We start from the raw sequence: 18,692 nt of genomic DNA, 5'->3' as shown, positions 1-18,692 counted from the left end.
AAATAAATAAAAAATAAAAACTGCTTCAAGATTGACAAATGATTTGTTTGTATACGTATTCACTTTTTCCATTTCACAACAAAGGTACATCTCAAAACATTTCTAAATAAAAGCAGGTGACTAAACAAAATTACGAGTTGTTCAGACATTTTATTTGTCAAGCAACAGACATAGAATCTCCAGGTAATAAATCCATGGCAACTCTAAAGTGCAAAACATGTTTCAACTTGCAGCAGTCTTAGTAAGAAAACTAATATGGAGGTTTTTCCGTAGTCTAACATGAACAGTAGCCTGGTCCCAGTTCTGTTTGTGCTCTTCCCTACTCCATTGTCAAGCCAAACATGTTTGGCATGACAATTCCACAAGGAGTTGGCAAGAGAGCAGAGAGACTGGCACCCAGGCTACTGTACATGAATAAAGCTTTGGTCCCTGAAAAATAAAGTCATTGTGTAAGGTTGTGTAATATGACATAAACTTGACTCAAGCTCCGCATATTCCAGGCAGCTAAACATCATTACTGTATATACTGAGAATAGAAGTACATACAACGCAAGCAATCCATAACACTTGACCTGAAAATGAGTGCACATCCTTGTACAAGCTATAGAACCCAATCAGCAGTGTAAAAAGACCAGAAAAATGTGCCTCAAACTACTGTACAGTAACACACAACCTACTTGTACGAAAAACCAAGTCTATAGCCTTAACTTGAAGCAATTCTAGCTTAACAGACAGTTCAGATTTGCTTGACTGTATTCAAACATTCTTTTAAATAATTGATTCATTTAGAACTAAACATCTATGACTGATATACACATATTTCTGCATTAAAACTGATCTGCAATAGTACATAACTGCATAGCTTTGACCATGAAAAATAAATACGAGAGAACTTCCACTTTATCGCAACTTTCCCCTGACATCTTTACTCATCCAATACTTGCACAGCACTTTTGACAAGCAGCCCATTCTTACATACAGTACACAAGCCAGGCACAAGGGTCCCACCAGAGCTTGTAATTAGCCACTGGTTATGTTCGCTTCCTGTGCTAGCCAGCATGCAACATGCATATAGGACATCTTTAGTTAGGGATATCAGCGCTGTGGTTGCGGCTGCCATATTTGTGGTGGATAGGAGGACCACCCCCAGGAAGAAGCAGACGGAGCCCACAGGTCCTTGCCCCTCATCTAGGAGACGGTACTCAGGATCACACGCTTCCACCCCTCAAAGCTACAAACAGGATAGTCTGGGATCAACTCATTAAGGTTGAAAAAAATGTTAAACTTCAGACCCATTTAACATCTGACTAACCGAAGAACTCTGTAGCAATAAGGCTCTTAACGTATCATACAAAAAAAATGTGGACTCATTATGAATATGTTAGTCTATATTAGTGGAAGCGACAAAGAAAGCCAGCATCCATCTACATCCAGCAGGTGGTACCTATTGTTATAGCAAGTGAAGGAACGGCCACCTACTGCACACGGCTGGACATCGACCTGGTCTGTCTGACCTATTATGACAATGACTGATTTGGAGAGAAAAAAGACTACTACATCACAAGCCATCATTCCACAAACCCAAACTTCCTGTAAATCTGTATAATTTGAACAGCTGCCTGTGAAAGGATACTGTAGGTGACTTCCAGGGTGTAGTTGCCCCGGGGAAGAGTCAGCGTCACGTTGTTCTTCTTCTGGATAATACGGTGCAGCTTACAGAAGACGGGGAAGGCAGCTTTGTGCATCCACACAATAAAGTCCTCATTGATGATGTCATTATTTTCAGCGTCTGTGTCCAGCTCATAGACAGTCTTGCGCCAGTTGATCGGCTTGGTTGTTCCTGGGGGAGGAAATTACCGTGAGTTTCCTAGGAAAAGACAGTGAGACTCCTTATCAACTTCAATGGTAACAATTCTTCTGAATGCTTGCTTATCTTGGAAAGCTCTTGTGAGGTTGGGGTTGCCTCCTGGGTTCCTGAACTTCACATGCTTGTCTGTCCACCAAGCGATGCCCATCAGAGGAATTTGGATTCTTGTGCCATTAGGGTCAATGTAACACAGCTCCAAAGTGTCTGAGGATAGAGATCCTGATTAAACGGAGCTGCTCTTATTGCAATCCTTGTAATTCTGACCTAAAAAAAAGGACAGAACTGTCTTACCATTAAAAATGCTGTTGGCGATGGCACCACATGGCGTAATGGGCATGTTTTCATTGCGAGCGTAAGGCTCACACTCCTTACTAGGGTTCTGTGGACATTACAAGCAGACAGGTAATGTTGCATGTAGGTCATAGCACAGAACATGACATCTTGACAATTTGAGGAATATGTCTAATAACTGAACACGTAAAGCTGATGATGATCAGTCAAAAGTCATTGCAGATATTCAGGAATGCACAGTGTCAAAATGTTACATTGGTACAGAACCCCTGTTCATGTACCATTAGAGAGGTGGGGTCCCCATTCAGTTGGCTATCATCCCTGGACTTGACATAGCGCCGGTGATTTTGGTAGAAGTTGGACAGGCAATAATACATGAAGACATTGCTCTGTTGAGACAAAATTCTATTAGATGTTTATGAAGATTCATTTTCAATTGAAGGGTACCTGTATTCATGGGTTGCATGTTTCGTTACAATATTGTTCATTTTGGACTGATGTCCGACTGAGCATTCTGCTCAATGCATCAATGAGCGCCGATGAAGATTTCTTTAAAAGCGCATTACAGCGGCTTGGAACTACATGACATTCAAAAGGAGACATAACTAGTAGGAAAAACATATTTTGATGTCACCAGATTGACTTTATATGCAGTATAAGCATTGCTAGCTATTTTTGACAAACTTTTCTAGCTAATGACTACACGGTCATCTGTCTGAAGTAAATTTGACGACATGATAATGCTGGCAAAGTTGTTTCCTACTAAATATTTGGACTACTTTAAGAATGTCATTGTATTTCCTGGCACTAGTGTAATTTAGACAAAACAGTAGTTAGCCTCCGTCCAGAAAGACTGGGTTTATCACGACTTTAGGGCACAGCTATGGCATCACCTGTAGAGGGCGGCTCAAGAAAGTTCATAACAATGGCATGACGCGACCGAGTGACAGAGGTGCAACATATGAATACAGCACAAACTGAGTGATTGAGACGTCATGCTTTAGACTTACTTCAAAAGGCTGTTCCAGAGATGGGCAGTGCACAGGTGCATTGTCTTGTGCTGTTCCAACTAAAGCTCTGGGAGCAGTCGAAGCATGGGCTGGACTTCTCAGTCCCAGTATAATCAATCTGTAATTAGATGTGATGTGTACATCCAAACATCATTTCCAAATAGCTAGCAATCTGCTGCCTCTGGGGGAATGATGAGAGCCATTAACATTATTTTAATGGTGCACCTGGCGTCAAATACATAACCTTGATCGGACTTGTTCAAGTTAATATTCTTTATTGATAACAATCATTTAAAATGACAGTGGTAGAAGCATATATACAAGTGAATGGCACATATTTTGATGCTAAAATTGGTAAAAGGTTCAAACAAGCACATATGTAAATTCAAAAGTTTTGCTCCATGAAGTAATCCGACCGTGCACTCCGCAATCTTGTCTATTTGAAGTCTACTCTCAACGATTTAGACAGGTGGGTCCACCCCAAAGTGCCATATGTCATGATGACAGACACCTGTCTCGATCAATGAGAGAACTTGAAATAGACAAGATGGCGGCGTACACATTGTTGGATCACTTCATGGAGAAAAAAAAATATGTATATATATTTTAATAATGGAGCATTTTCCAAACTCAAAACAGAAGACAGAAGACAGTATCATCGAGTTAAGGTTGGTCAAACATGTGCTTTGCTACACCAAACAGTACCTAACCTGTAACTCCCAGGATAATGGATACCAAATGTTCTTGGTTAAATCAAATTATCTGGTGTTACAATCTGTAGCTAGTTTGGGACCCCTTCTCTTTGGGCTTGTTGAGTAGCTAGCTTGCTACACATGGGAGCAGGTTGCTGGTTATCCCAAAGGCCGGCGATAATGAGTCGTTTCATTTTACAGTCCAAACGCATTGTATGCAGCAGGCAATACACTCATATCCCTGGTGGACCGGTTCGTACCTAAAACATTCTCCATTCAGGCTGCAAAAAAGTGTCAATTTACTCAAACTATATTTAATGGTGAGGGGGAACTGGGAAAATATGCTTTCTTTATGAAACACCATTTTCCAAAACCATGCTAGAGTGGCTAATGCCTAGGAATGCTAGTCCCGGATGTTGCGTATTGCATTCAGGTTGCAGCAGACTGTTGCAGCAAATCTCTACACTAAACAAGCAAGTATAGTGTAGAGGATCATTTTCCATCAAACAGCAGTGAAATATTTTCCATAACCAAAAATGTGGTATTTTCAGCTGTTTGAAGGTGGTGTACAAAACCAAAAGTAAGACGCAAAATCTAAACTTAACGGGAAGCATAGAAATTAGAGGTCGACCGATTATGATTTTTCAACGCCGATACCGATTATTGGAGGACCAAAAAAAGCCAATACCGATTAAATCGGCCGATTTTTATTTATTTATTTGTAATAATGACAATTACAACAATACTGAATGAACACTTATTTTAACTTAATATAATACATCAATAAAATCAATTTAGCCTCAAATAAATAATGAAACATGTTCAATTTGGTTTACATAATGCAAAAACAAAGTGTTGGAGAAGAAAGTAAAAGTGCAATATGTGCCATGTAAGAAAGCTAACGTTTAAGTTCCTTGCTCAGAACATGAGAACATATGAAAGTTGGTGGTTCCTTTTAACATGAGTCTTCAATATTCCCAGGTAAGAAGTTTTAGGTTGTAGTTATTATAGGAATTATAGGTCTATTTCTCTCTATATGATTTGTATTTCATATACCTTTGACTATTGGATGTTCTTATAGGCACTTTAGTATTGCCAGTGTAACAGTATAGCTTCCGTCCCTCTCCTCGCCCCTACCTGGGCTCGAACCAGGAACACATCGACAACAGCCACCCTCGAAGCAGTGTTACCCATGCAGAGCAAGGGGAACAACTACTCCAAGTCTCAGAGCGAGTGACGTTTGAAACGCTATTAGCGCACACCCCGCTAACTAGCTAGCCATTTCACATCGGTTACACCAGCCTAATCTCGGGAGTTGATAGGCTTGAAGTCATAAACAGCGCAATGCTTGAAGCACAGCGAAGAGCTGCTGGCAAAACGCACTAAAGTGCTGTTTGAATGAATGCTTACGAGCCTGCTGGTGCCTACCGTCGCTCAGTCAGACTGCTCTATCAAATCATAGACTTAATTATAACATAATAACACACACAAATACGAGCCTTAGGTCATTAATATGGTTGAATCCGGAAACTATCATCTCGAAAACAAAACGTTTATTCTTTCATTGAAATACGGAACCGTTCTGTATTTTATCTAATGGGTGGCATCCATAAGTCTAAATATTCCTGTTACATTGCACAACCTTCAATGTTATGTCATAATTACGTAAAATTCTGACAAATTAGTTTGCAACGAGCCAGGCGGCCCAAACTGTTGTATATACCCTGACTCTGCGTGCAATGAACGCAAGAGAAGTGACAATTTCACCTGGTTAATATTGCCTGCTAATCTGGATTTCTTTTAGCTAAATATGCAGGTTTAAAAATATATACTTCTGTGTATTGATTTTAAGAAAGGCATTGATGTTTATGGTTAGGTACACGTTGGCACAACGACTGTCCTTTTTCCGCGAATGCGCACCGCATCGATTATATGCAACGCAGGACACGCTAGATAAACTAGTAATATCAACCATGTGTAGTTAACTAGTGATTATGATTGATTGATTGTTTTTTATAAGATAAGTTTAATGCTAGCTAGCAACTTACCTTGGCTTCTTACTGCATTCGCGTAACAGGCAGGCTCCTCGTGGAGTGCAATGTAAAGCAGGTGGTTAGAGCGTTGGACTAGTTAACTGTAAGGTTGCAAGATTGAATCCCCGAGCTGACAATCTGTCGTTCTGCTCCTGAACAAGGCAGTTAACCCACCGTTCCTAGGCCGTCATTGAAAATAAGAATGTGTTCTTAACTGACTTGCCTAGTTAAATAAAGGATTTTTTGTTTTGTTTTAATTAAAATAAAATAAAAATCGGCCAAATCGGTGTCCAAAAATACCATTTTCCGATTGTTATGAAAACTTGAAATCCGATTAATCGGTCGACCTCTAATAGAAATAGTGCACATAGAGCAGATCTACCGCTTCTTAACTTGCTTTCAATAAGAAATGTATGTTATAGATCTGTCAATGTGAATTTGGTCAGGTTGTCCAAAAGTTACATATTGCAACTTTAAATTAAGACAAAAAAAAGCTGGGGGTTTTTATGACTTACAATTATAGCCAATTTTGACATTGTGGCAACAGCCTGAGTACCAGTCTCTTTGGCTAACATTCTGCATTTGTCTACACTTTCCCTCCACTGCATGCACGCACGAAAGCAGTGCAATTGAAGTTGAATTCACCTACGTGAGCGCATCAGGCTGTAATTTCATAAAGTAGATTACTCATTTATGCTTGTTTGTGTGTCCTATTCGCCCCGCGGGCCTTGTGTTTGACACATGTGCGCTAGCCCATTAGCCACGTTATAAGACCGACTTGCGATCATCGCATTGACATTTCAAGCCTTAGTTAAAATCGTCCGTTTTTGTAAAAAAATATTGAGTTATTGAAACTGAAACAGTGCATCCCGAATGGGTGGAGGCAGCAAACAGTGTATCAGGCCAGCTGTGATTTAGAACCTGATAGCAATATTTATATTGGACTACCAAGAAATGCATTGATCAATTATATTAATCATGCATTTAACTGCATCAATATATTCTGCAAACAATGCCTTACTCTATACTGTATAATGGCATTTTGAATCAATCCATTTTTAAAACCGCTTATAAAGTTGGTTTAAGCATACTGAGAATTTGATATTTTTGACTGATATGATTGTTTCATATCTGCAAAGTAGGTAAAAAGCTGTCAGTGCCACTTTAAGCATCAAAATACAACAACTTGCCTAGCTAACAGCTAAATGTTTTTTACTTACAATTCTAATTTCGAGGCTCCACATGTGATCATGGAAAATATTACTTTAATGTTATTTCCAACAACCAACTCCGCCGTAAATCAAGCTGCACGTTGAGTTTGCCGAATGGTAAGTCACCTTGGCAATGGCAAGGAGTGGAATGTTAGCTAAAGACTGGTACCCAGAATAGTGGTAACTAGTGACAACCTGTCCCATTACCTCAAACTCTCTGATGTTGTTAGACGTGACGTAGAGTCCTATACCAATGGGGATTTAGATGAGACGGATAACGAAGAAAGCTGGGAGAACTGTGCCTGCTGTCAGAATGGGTTGCCAAGCAGGTAATCGTTGTTGTTAAAAATCGTTGTTGTTAAAACGCTGTGTTATCGGACTTTTTATTGATGGTCCCACAGGTACGGCGATGTAACCGACTTCCTCCTTCGCGTTGTAGCTCGACGCCATCATGGCTTCTGACCGAAAACAACCAGTGTGTCAGCTATTTTGGGTCATCTCCCTGAAGCTGAAGAAGCTAACAGTTTAGCTGAGAAAACGCTGATATATTTGTGCTATAGGTTATTTCTCCATATATAACTATGTTTTATATTAAAAGATGGCTTGCCCGACGTTAAACACTCAAGTCAGGAAGTTTTTACAAACTTGCGTACTGCGAAGCGAAAATACGTGATTACATAAAATATGATAAACGTTTCTTTGTGGCAAATATTATCATTCATACTATAGCTAATGTCTGATTCAATTCAGGAGATTCATTAAAAGTCAATGAATTATATAATTATTTTATAATTCTCATTTGTTTTTCCCAATAAATTGATATTGAATATTTTCTTGACCCAAATAGACCAAAACCATTTATCGGTCTAGTAGGAGATCAATTTATGAACTCTCAAATAATGACAAACCATTTGAATTTTCAGGTTAATTGTTGCAAACATAACCAGCTGATATTGCATACATGGGTCATCCTTTGACAACTGTGCCTGATTATCTGGATTCTTAACATAAATGACCATTTAGAGCATACTGCGGAGTTCCCCAAATGGTGGACCTCAAGTGGAATTTGATATTTGCCCCCCTAAGTTATTTGATTTATTTTTGGGCATTAAATACTGTAAAAACACCAGCAAACCAGACCCAAGTTACTTTAATTTTGGAAATCAGTTCCAAACTATTCCCACACGTAATAGAAAGATGCGCTCACTGGCCAGTTTATTAGGTACACCAGTCTAGTACTGGGTCAGATCCCCATTTCCCTCCAGAACAGCCTGAAAAGTTCCACAGGGATGTTGGTCCTTGCTAATGTGATGGCATCACACAATTGCTGCAGATTGGACGGCGGTACATTCATGCTGTGAACCGCCCATTCCATCTCATCCCAAAGATGCTCTATTGGGATGAGGTCTGGGGACTCAAGTAAATGGAACTCGCTGTAATGTTCCAGTTAAAGTTTTTCCACGCCTCAATTATTCAGGGTTGGTGATCGTGTGCCCACTGGAGCCCTCTTCTTGTTTTTAGCTGATAGGAGTTGAACCTGGTGTGGTCTTCTGCTGCAACACCCCATCCATGACCAGGATCACACCACTGTTGTACTGCGTTATTATTTGTCTGTTTGTGGCCCATCTGTTAGCTTGCACGATACTTGCCCTTCTTCAACCTCCCGCTCATCAACAAGCTGTTCTCACCCACAGGTTGGCGCTGATGTTGTGTTTGTCGCACCATTCTCGTTAAACCCAAGACACTGTCGTGAGTGAAAAGCACAGGAGGGCGGCCGTTTCTGAGATACTGGATCCAGCGCGCCTGGCACCAACGATCATAACACACTGTCGTTTAAGGCACTCGTTTAGCCCATTCTAACATTCAATCTAAAAGTAACTGAATGCCTTGATGCCTGTTTTATGTAACAAGCTATCTTGTGATCGTACAAAATTACTTTTGTTATTTAGTGATCGAAATAACGAGGGAATATATATTTTATTCATATGTCCTCAGGACTTCCTTATTTTCCAGCCCTAATGCCAGGTTTGACAATTTACCTGTCAAACATCACCATGCTTGCGCTCAGATGGGAAGGGTGGAAATATTTGAGGCATGATAACATGATCCAAAGTACTAATTTCAGGCAGCACTGGTTGGGATATTTCAGGCCAACCAAGAGCTGGTTTTAGCAGTAACAGTTGGTTATGGCATACATTTTGACAGCAGAGTCGCAACTTATCCAGCTGTGACATGCAAGGAACATGTGATTTGGGGCCTATATATTTCGTATTTATAAACATAACACCTTTCCCACCATTTGTTTTATTTGAATGTCTTTTTTTTGTCTTGTCAAGACCATCGATAAAGTGTTTGGCTCGTGAGACCGCTTGGAAATGAATCTTAATCACCAAAGCTTTATTCAAATATCAAGTTTGTGAGAAGCAAAACAGTGAGCTGACGTTCCCTTTTTATAAGCAGGCCTAAATTATTTTAGCTATGCTTTGGACGTGCGTAAAACCCCTTCCATGACGTAGGCTACATGCCCATCATGAAATGAGAGCTTCATACCGGTGAACCTCGTATTTAGAAGTTAATCTCCTGTAACAATTGTTTATTTTCCCCATTTCATATTTGTAAAACCCAAGCCCTCTGTAAGCTACCCTTACTCTAGGCCTGCTATAACGAAGTCTGGTTCAACAGCAATGCGTCATCTTTTTTTATGCTGGCAATTTTATATCATTCCATTTTAAATGTATTTAAAACATTTCTGCTTTTTTTTCATAAAATCTTATTAAAACCAAATGTATTAGAATGATTCACTGTTCTGGTTTTATGAGAAAGTTAGTGGCATGCATGCAATGCAACTTTTGGAGAAGTCAATGCAGTCGTTAAGATGGTCCCAATATGTACAGTACCAGTCCAATGTTTGGACACACCTACTCATTTCATTCCAGGGTTTAACTTAATTTTTACTCGTTTCTATATTGTATAATAATAGCGAAGACATCAAAACTATTAACACATATGGAATCATGTAGTAAACAAAAGTGGCACTCAACCAGCTTCACGAGGTAGTCACCTGGAATGCATTTCAATTAACAGGTGTGCCTTTAGTTAATGTGGAATTTCTTTCCTTCATGCGTTTGAGCCAATCAGTTGTTGTGACAAGGTTTGGGTGTTACACAGAAGATAGCCCTATTTGGTAAAAGACCAAGTCCATATTATGGCAAGGACAGCTCAAATAAGCAAAGAGAAATGACAGTCCATCATTACTTTAAGACATGAAGGTCAGTCAATACAGAACATTAAGAACTTCTCAAAAACCATCAAGCGCTATGATGAAACTGCCTCCCAGAGTTACCTCTGCTGCAGAGGATAAGTAGTTACCAGCCTCAGAAATTGCAGCCCAAATAAATGCTTCAGAGTTCAAGTAACAGACACACCAACATCAACTGTTCAGAGACTGAATCAGGCCTTCATGGTCAAATTGCTGCAAATAAACCACCACGAAAGGACACCAATAAGAAGAGACTTGCTTGGGCCAAGAAACAAGCAATGGACATTAAACAGGTGGAAATCTGTCCTTTGGGCTGATGAGTCCAAATTTGAGATTTTTGGTTCAAACTGCCGTGTCTATGTGAGCCGCAGAGTAGGTGACCGGATGATCTCCGCATGTGTGGTTCCCACTGGGAAGCATGGAGGTGGTGTGATGATACTTTGGTGGGGACACTGATTTATTTAGAATTCAAGGCACACTTAACCAGCATGACTACCACATCATTCTGCAGCGAATCGCCATCCCATCTGGTTTGCACCTAGTCCCACTATCATTTGTTTTTCAACAGGACAATGACCCAACACCTCCAGGCTGTGTAAGGGATATTTGACCAAGGAGAGTGATGGAGTGCTGCATCAAATGACCTGGCATGCACAAATCACCCGACCTCAACCCAATTCAGATGGTTTGGGATGAGTTGGACCGCAGAGTGAAGGAAAAGCAGCGAACAAGTGCTCAGCATATGTTGGAAGAGTGTGTGCAACCTGTCATCAAGGCAAAGGGTGGCTACTTTGAAGAATCTAAAATTGAGTTGTCACAACCTGGCGACAAAGGGAGTCCACACATTGGCAGTTAAGGAGTAACAAATATTTATTAAATAATTAACTAAGTATAAAACTACAAAAGGAAAACTAACCTGTGAAGCATGAAAGTAGGCATGTGAGGGGTGTAATGAAGATGCATGGATGAAGGTAAAATGTGTGTAAGTGTTTAAGGGTGCACCTAATCAAAAAACATAATCAGATCAAAACAAAATGGTGCTTGAGAGAGAGAGAGAGCCAGGACTGGGCACCAGGAACTTTCATCTCCTCATTGATCCCAAACCCAGGTGCAACTTGTCACCTTAATGACCCAATCAGCAAATAAAAGCACAAACACAGGAGGCAGGGAGAGCAAGGGGGGCGTAACACCCCCTCCCATAAAAATTGAGCACTAACAACCCAAAAACAAAACCACAAATACAACTGATCAAAAACCATAACTAATAAAAGGTTGACAAATACTATACAAACCATATAGAGGCCCACCGGATGCCCATGACAGCAATCCGTGGGAGTGGGTAACAGTCAGGTTGTCACACTTAACCTTCCGGTAGTCATTGCAAAATCTTAGAAACATCTGGCTTGCTCACCAAGAGACATGGGAGGCCCAACTGGAGAATGATGGTACAGCGATATTATTAACTAGCATGTACTTAATCTGGAGTCCAAGTGGCATAGCTTCTCCAATGACACAATACAAACATTGTTTAATAGGGACAGCATCCCCAACATCAATATCGTGCACTGCCAAATGTGTACAAGAAGGTGTGTCAGCAAACAAAGACTGAAAGTGAGTGATCAAATCAGTTAACTCTGCTTGACAATAAGACAGGTGACCCAAAAAACACGCCAAGTTTGCAAAGGAACTCTGAATTCATCAACCTACCCTGTAAAATACCATCAGGGCCCGGCAGCCCCTCTTCCTCACACTGCCACTGTATGTGAAGGTGGAGTGGCTCACCTCAGATCAACGGATTCCACCAAAAGAACAGGACTAACCACGTCAGTTTTAGCACATAGTTCTGATTTAGCCAATTCAGAAGACAAACGAGCATAATAGGGCTTTAACAAATTGACATGGCAGAGCAGATTCGCCTTTCTGCGCTCAGGGGTAGCAATCAGATTGTGGTTCGGCAATTGTCCGATCTGAACTGTGTATGGGCCGCTGAATTTAGCCTGAAAAGGAGAACCGACAACGGTCAGCAGGGCCAGAATCTGGTCCCCTGGACTAAATTGTCGCGGCGCAACTCCCCGGTCAAACAACCTTTTTATCCTCACCTGAGAGGATGCTAGTTTTTCTTTAGCTATTTCACAAGCTTTGTACAACCTGTGTTGGAAACTACTAACATGACAAATTTGGGGGACGTTCAACCACCTTCCAAACCTCCTTTAATACAGCAAGGGGACCACACACAGTATGACCAAAAACAAGGTCATTAGGACTGAACCCCGTGCGTGCTTGTGATACTTCTAACAGTGAGTAGCAACCAGGGTAACCCCTCATCCCAGTCACATTCTAATTCAGCACGCACGTGACAGGGACTTCAAAGTCTGATAAACGCTCAAGGGCCCCTTGACTCCGCGCATGAAAAGCACTGGCCTGATTATGTTTTATATGCATTTGTTGCAAGACAAATATGTGCGAAGTGAAGTTGGAACCCTGATCACTCTGAATCAACTTAGGTATTCCAAAAATTGAGATGAACCGTGACAAAGCCTTCACAACAGACTTAGTGGTTATGTTCCGAAGTGGATAGGCTGGAGGATCTCTCGTAGCCTGACAAATCAGTTAACATGTAGGTGCTACCAGCTTTAGGACAGGGTAAGGGTCCAATACCATCAATAATCAAATGCTCATGGCTGGCCTGTAACAGGAATAGGTTGTATGTAGCGGGACTGGCCTTCAAATCTGATTAAGCTTCCCAGTCAGCTGACAAACATGGCATGTTTAGATGTTTAAAGAAAGACATTTCCGATTACGAGGCCAAGAAAAAAGTTTTTACTAACCCCTAAGGGACCAGAAACGTCATGTTTTCAAAACTTGATCTCGAAGCTTAGAAGGAACCACGATCTGTACAATAGCGTCACCCACAACTTTTGCTGTGAGGTGTCCATTTCCTCACCAACAACTGATCTTGAATGTAGTAACCCTGGGCAGCACTCCTTACTTAATCGATTATCAAACTGTTCAGCTGTGTTGTGTAAGTTCCGCTTTGACCCTAGTGTCAGCACAGCTCATAGCACGAGTCACAGCGCATGTAGAGAATACCTCCGGGAATCTCTGTAGGTTTTAAGCGATAATCCCTACATGGAATGGGTTATGAGAAACCACCAGAGGAGATGCCTCACACCAGACTACCGGCTAAGTTGATACCCAAAATCACATGAACACAGTCAACGGGCAGAAAGGGACCCACCCCAAGGGAAACATCACCTTGCATTAGGTCAGATATAAGTTTGACATTTGTGCAAGGGTACAGACAATGTATTCAAATCTATCCCTTGAATCAGGACACTGGTTCCTGTATCTGTCTCCAGACAAAAAGGCAGAAAAGACTCAAACAAACGATTCAGAGGCACCAGTGTCTCGCAGAAACTCTACTGGCACATCCCATTAGTGAAACACAACCCTCTGACAAATGGTGAATAATAAATACTAAAAGGGTCGGACAATTCTTGAGCAACAGGATTAGCATGAACAGGCCCAGGTAACGCAACAGGTTTTACATTTGTGCTGGCCAATCTGCTGACCTTTTTACCAAGGACAGGACATTAGCTCTTCCAGTGGCCATTGCCATAATACAGATTTTACTTACATCATTCTGTCCACATGAAACATGTTCGGATCTAGACGGAAATGCTTCATTACCAGAACCAAAGGAATTTGCTGACTGAAATCCACTTGAATGGTTCCTCTGCCCCGAAGCTCACATAACTGGACCCTCAAACTGCTTTGTCAGTACGTACGCATCTGCCAAAACAGCAGCTTCAGATGCAGTCCGCACTTTATATAGGTAGCAAGACGATCAGGGACAGATTAAATTGTTCCAGGACAACCAGGTTGTACAAAGCTTCAAAACGAGTGACTGCTGACGCAGTACACCAAAGATTGAATTGAGTTAACAAATCCTGTGAAAACGCAAGATGGGACTGTTTCTCACCTTTCTTCAACGTTCTGAAATGCTGTCGATACGCGTCAGGGACCAACTCTTAAGTATGCAGGACAGCAGTTTTAACCTTTACGTAATCGTCGCCATCTGTAGCGCTAAGAGATGAGTGAGCCCTACCGGTCAAAATACACTGCAGCATCATTCTCGCTGATGTTGCAACCGCAGTTTAGCTTGCTCTGTATCCTGCTTCAACCTTTCAAATCAAGTTATTTTTGATGTTTAAATCTTTGTCATGATTTCGCTGCAATAAAAGTAACTCCTTTTTCTGCTCAAACCAGCACTAGACACAATTGGTACAGCCAATACAGCTGGACTAGGTTCACTCAATTCTGCCTTCAAAATACCAGCTGAAAGCAAATTAGCTGACAGAATAGACCTCACTGGATCCTTGAGACGTTTGTCACTAATCTCAACATGATAATACTCACTCAACTTCAAAAACTGTTCCTTGGTAAACTGCATAAGCAACTCTTCAGAAGGAACACGGACAAAATCCTCAGAAGCCATAATGTTACTACCAAATGAACAGATCAGTGCAAAAACAGATGAGTATTACTTGAGTTTCCCCAAATCCTATTGTTAAACTTAACCCTAGTCTTCGGTGGCTTTGCGGCAGGTATTGATGCACTAGAGCCCGCTGGCACGAAGGAGGAACCAGCTTGCTAGTAACCAACCCCAAACCACAGATGTACTCCAGAGACAACTGCTTTGACCGCTGTCACCACACAAAAATAACAAAACGACACACAACTTGCGCCCAGTGGGAACACGCCACTATACCTAACAGGGGGAAAGACCATAGCTCTGGACGATAAGTTGTCTGCCTCAACTTCTCACTGTCATACATTGCAAAGACAACTCCCCTCCATAATCCGATGACCCAACAAGGAACAAAGTGTCTCTAGACAATACAGGAAAAAGAGACTTCGTGGTCTTCTCTCCACCAAACTAACCTGTGAAGTATGAAAGTAGACATGTGAGGTGTGTAATGAAGATGCATGGATGAAGGTAAAATGTGTTGAAGGGTGCACCTAATCAAAAAAGATCATCAAGCAGATCACAAAACAAAATGGTGCTTGCGGAGAGAGAGGGCCAGGACTGGGCACCAGGAACTTTTATCTCCTAGTTGATCCCAAACCCAGGTGCAACTTGTCACCTTAACGACCCAATCAGCTCCACCTGTCCCCAATCTGCAAGTAAAAGCACAAACACAGAGGAGCAGGCAGGGAGAGCCTAACAGTTGTGTAACACTTTTGATGTCTTCACTATTATTCTACAATGTAGAACATTTTTTTTTAAATAAAGAAAAACCCTTGAACGAGTAGGTGTTTCCAAACTTTTGACTGGTACGCTATGTATCTGTCCTCTCACACAAACCGCTGCAGCGTTAGCTCGGGTCAAGGGTGTCACGTGCGGCTTGAGTCTTCAAGCCTTCCATTGAAGAACGCTCAAGCCGCACGTAACAGCCTGAACCAGAGCTACTGTAGAGTACACGTTGCATACCCCACGTTGCATACCCCTTTTATACAACTCCATGTGGCTATTTCGCATAGTGATGTAAGCCAGAATCCAGAGGTAATATTATTAGAAAGCCCACAGAACTGAGAAGAGAGCCTTGTTAGGTGCCCTGAGGTTAGAAATCATCTCCATGACAGTCTGCATGCGGAGTTCTGACTGTTTTCCGATGGTTGTCGTCTGTTGGCTTGACCCTATGGTTGCGGTGGCACACTGTAAGAGTAGAGTAGGGATGCAGGGCACTTGTCATAGGTGAAGGAAGGAGTTCCACATTACAGTCTCATCATCTGGGCTCAACTATCACATGGTGCACAATATTTCCTGTGGGGACAAGAAATCAATAAAAGGACCATGAGTGATACTGTGCCATTGCATCCTCACTCAGACCAACCAATGAAGACATGAGGGTCATTATTCAAATAGAGGTATGGGTTGCGTCCCAAATTGCAACCTATTCCCTATATACAGTGGTGTACAACTTTTGACCAAGGCCCATAGGGTTCCGGTCAAAAGTAGTGCACTATATAGGGAATAGGGTGCCATTTGGGATGCAAGGAATGAGTCTGTCGATCAACCGATGCAATTATTTCGAGTATTGTTTAGCTTTGTATTTTTGTAACACATTTTATAAACATTCCTGATTTTTGTATGTGCAAAATTAGATTCATCCACACTTTGATCCACCAAAATCTGTCAGTCAAACAACCCCAGGGGAGTGAAGGCAGCCGACCATTTGCAGGATCAGGATGCAGCTGAGTGAAAGTGGAATTCACTTGTGAATCTGTGTTCCAGCTATCTCATGTTTACTGTCCCTGGCCTGGTTTCCAGATGCTTCTCTTTGGAGGGAGACCCTACATGGACCCAACTCCACCTTCTCTTCTCTGTGTGGGTGTCCCAAGTGGCACCCTATTCCCTATGTAGCGCACTTCTTTTGACCAGAGCCTTATGGGCCCTGGTCAAAAGTAGTGCACTATATAGGGAATAGGATGCCATTTGGGACATCCCCACAGAGACGGTGGAGTTGGGTCTGGTACCCATCACCCTCCATCTGTAGCTGGCTCGACAGAATATTCAGGAATGCACTCCAATGCACCATGACATAAGCAAGTTATTTTTCTTCCTGCCTCATTTCACTTATGTAAACCTTTGTTCATCCGCTCATTAGGATAGTAGGATGTGTTCTCATGGGAGTGGTAGTCTGTGGTTTGTGTTATCGTTTTAGAGAGTGGAGGCTGCTTGTTAAAAAATAAGTATTTCTTAATTGCTCTAGTCTAGAGGGTGTTTAATCAAGTGGTGCATGGCTATGAGATCCAGACCTGTGACCTGCTTTCCCTCAGCGCTTCCTTTTCACATCCTTGCTTAATTTGTTTTTGGAACAGGAGCCATTTGGAGGAAATACTTTAGGCCTCAATGGTCGCTAGCCAAATGTAGTGGACCTTACTGTAAGTCCATAGTCAAGGTAAATGTAGACTTCATTGATAATTTACCATAGAAATGACATTACATCTAGTGATCAGAAAGACTGCTCAGTTATTTTTGACACTCCAATTCTGCAATTTCAGATACAGCTGTCCATTGTCCAGGTGAGGGAGCTATAGACCAACATCAGACCATATCTTAAGCCAGCAGAACTATCTGCGTCGACTGGGATGCAGTGGAGAGGAACTTTTAAGTTCCTCAGCGTGCACGTCAGAGGAGCTGACATGGACCAATCTCACTGACACCATGGTGTAGAAGGCACAACAACTCCCCTTCAACCTCCGGCATGGAGCCTCAGATCCTCAAGAAGTTCAACAGCTGCACCATCGAGAGCATCTTGACGGGCTGCATCACCGCTTGGTATGGCAACTACACTTCCCTTAACCACAAGGCTCTACAGAGGGTGGTGTGGATAGCCAAATACATCATTGGGGGCGAGCTCCTTGCAGGACATTCACCTCCCTGACCAAGGCCCTTCTCCCCCCGATTGCTCAGTTTGGCTGGGCGGCCAGCTCTAGGAAGAGTCTTGGTGGTTCCAAACTTCTTACATTTAAGAAAGATGGAGGGCACTATGTTCTTGAGGACTTTTAATGCTGCAGACATTTTTAGGTACCCTTCCTCAGATCAGTTTCTCAACATGACCAAAGTGTCTCCTCCCCTTCATCTACACTGATTTGAAGTGCATTTAGTGACATCAATAAGGGATCATAGCTTTCACCTGGTCAGTCTGTCATGGAAAGAGCAGGTGTTGTACACTCAGTGTAGATAATAGGTTGCCATTTGTGATGCAGTCACTGAGTAAAGTTCAATGACTCAACAAGGAAAAGCCTCTCCCATCAGCACTCTGCATGACTCTAATCAACAAACGGTTTGAAGTACAAACAGTATCACTTTACTGTCATTGCAGGTCACTTGTGTTTTTAATTTTATTTGCTCGTTAGGTAATCAAACCTTGTGATGGATTTTATGTACTTTCAGATTGTGGCTCTGCAGCTGTGAACTGTGCGGAAGCCTTTACAATGTAAATAAAAGCCTACTCCAAAATATCAGGTATGAAAATTCTAGTTTACATTTTTATTCTGATTGACTAAAGTATTTCATTCCTTTTGTATGGATATACAGTACTAGTATTATGAACAAGCAAGATTACAGATTAGGCTTTTGTTTCTTTTGCTTAGTACGCCAAACATGCAGTAAGCAATTTTATAGATGTATGGATAAAGCACTATGGAAGTTTCCATGATTGTTACTCGCCTGCATTCACTAAATCATTTGTTTAGTGAACATCAAGAAGATTTTGCATTGTCATATCTCCACATGAATAATAAACAAAACAGTGTCATA

The 18,692-nt window shown here is 41.6% G+C and overlaps 1 protein-coding gene, 1 long non-coding RNA gene and 1 pseudogene across 3 annotated transcripts in view; 1 reads left to right on the top strand and 2 right to left on the bottom strand.

Moving 5' to 3' along the window:
* Nucleotides 1-130: 130 nt before the first annotated feature.
* LOC139582264 (cell cycle control protein 50A-like) lies at nt 131-10,231 on the bottom strand (annotated as a pseudogene).
* LOC139582267 (uncharacterized) lies at nt 7,086-18,692 on the top strand. The gene is made up of 3 exons (XR_011676320.1): nt 7,086-7,433; nt 17,249-17,328; nt 17,432-18,692. It is a non-coding gene; the product is annotated as an uncharacterized lncRNA (long non-coding RNA).
* Nucleotides 11,216-18,692, bottom strand: part of LOC139582258 (filamin-A-interacting protein 1-like) — a 50,242-nt gene continuing 42,765 nt past the window's right edge. For both annotated transcript variants that reach the window (XM_071412256.1, XM_071412257.1), the window contains one exon: nt 11,216-16,190. In XM_071412256.1, the coding sequence (XP_071268357.1) occupies nt 16,170-16,190 (21 nt within the window). In that variant the 3' untranslated portion in view covers nt 11,216-16,169. The remainder of the gene's footprint in view (nt 16,191-18,692) is intronic.

The sequence above is a fragment of the Salvelinus alpinus genome, chromosome 8 (assembly GCF_045679555.1).
Source record: "Salvelinus alpinus chromosome 8, SLU_Salpinus.1, whole genome shotgun sequence".
Lineage (NCBI taxonomy): Eukaryota > Metazoa > Chordata > Actinopteri > Salmoniformes > Salmonidae > Salvelinus > Salvelinus alpinus.
Note: the sequence above shows the minus strand (reverse complement) of the source record. Positions and strands in the feature narration are given on the sequence as shown.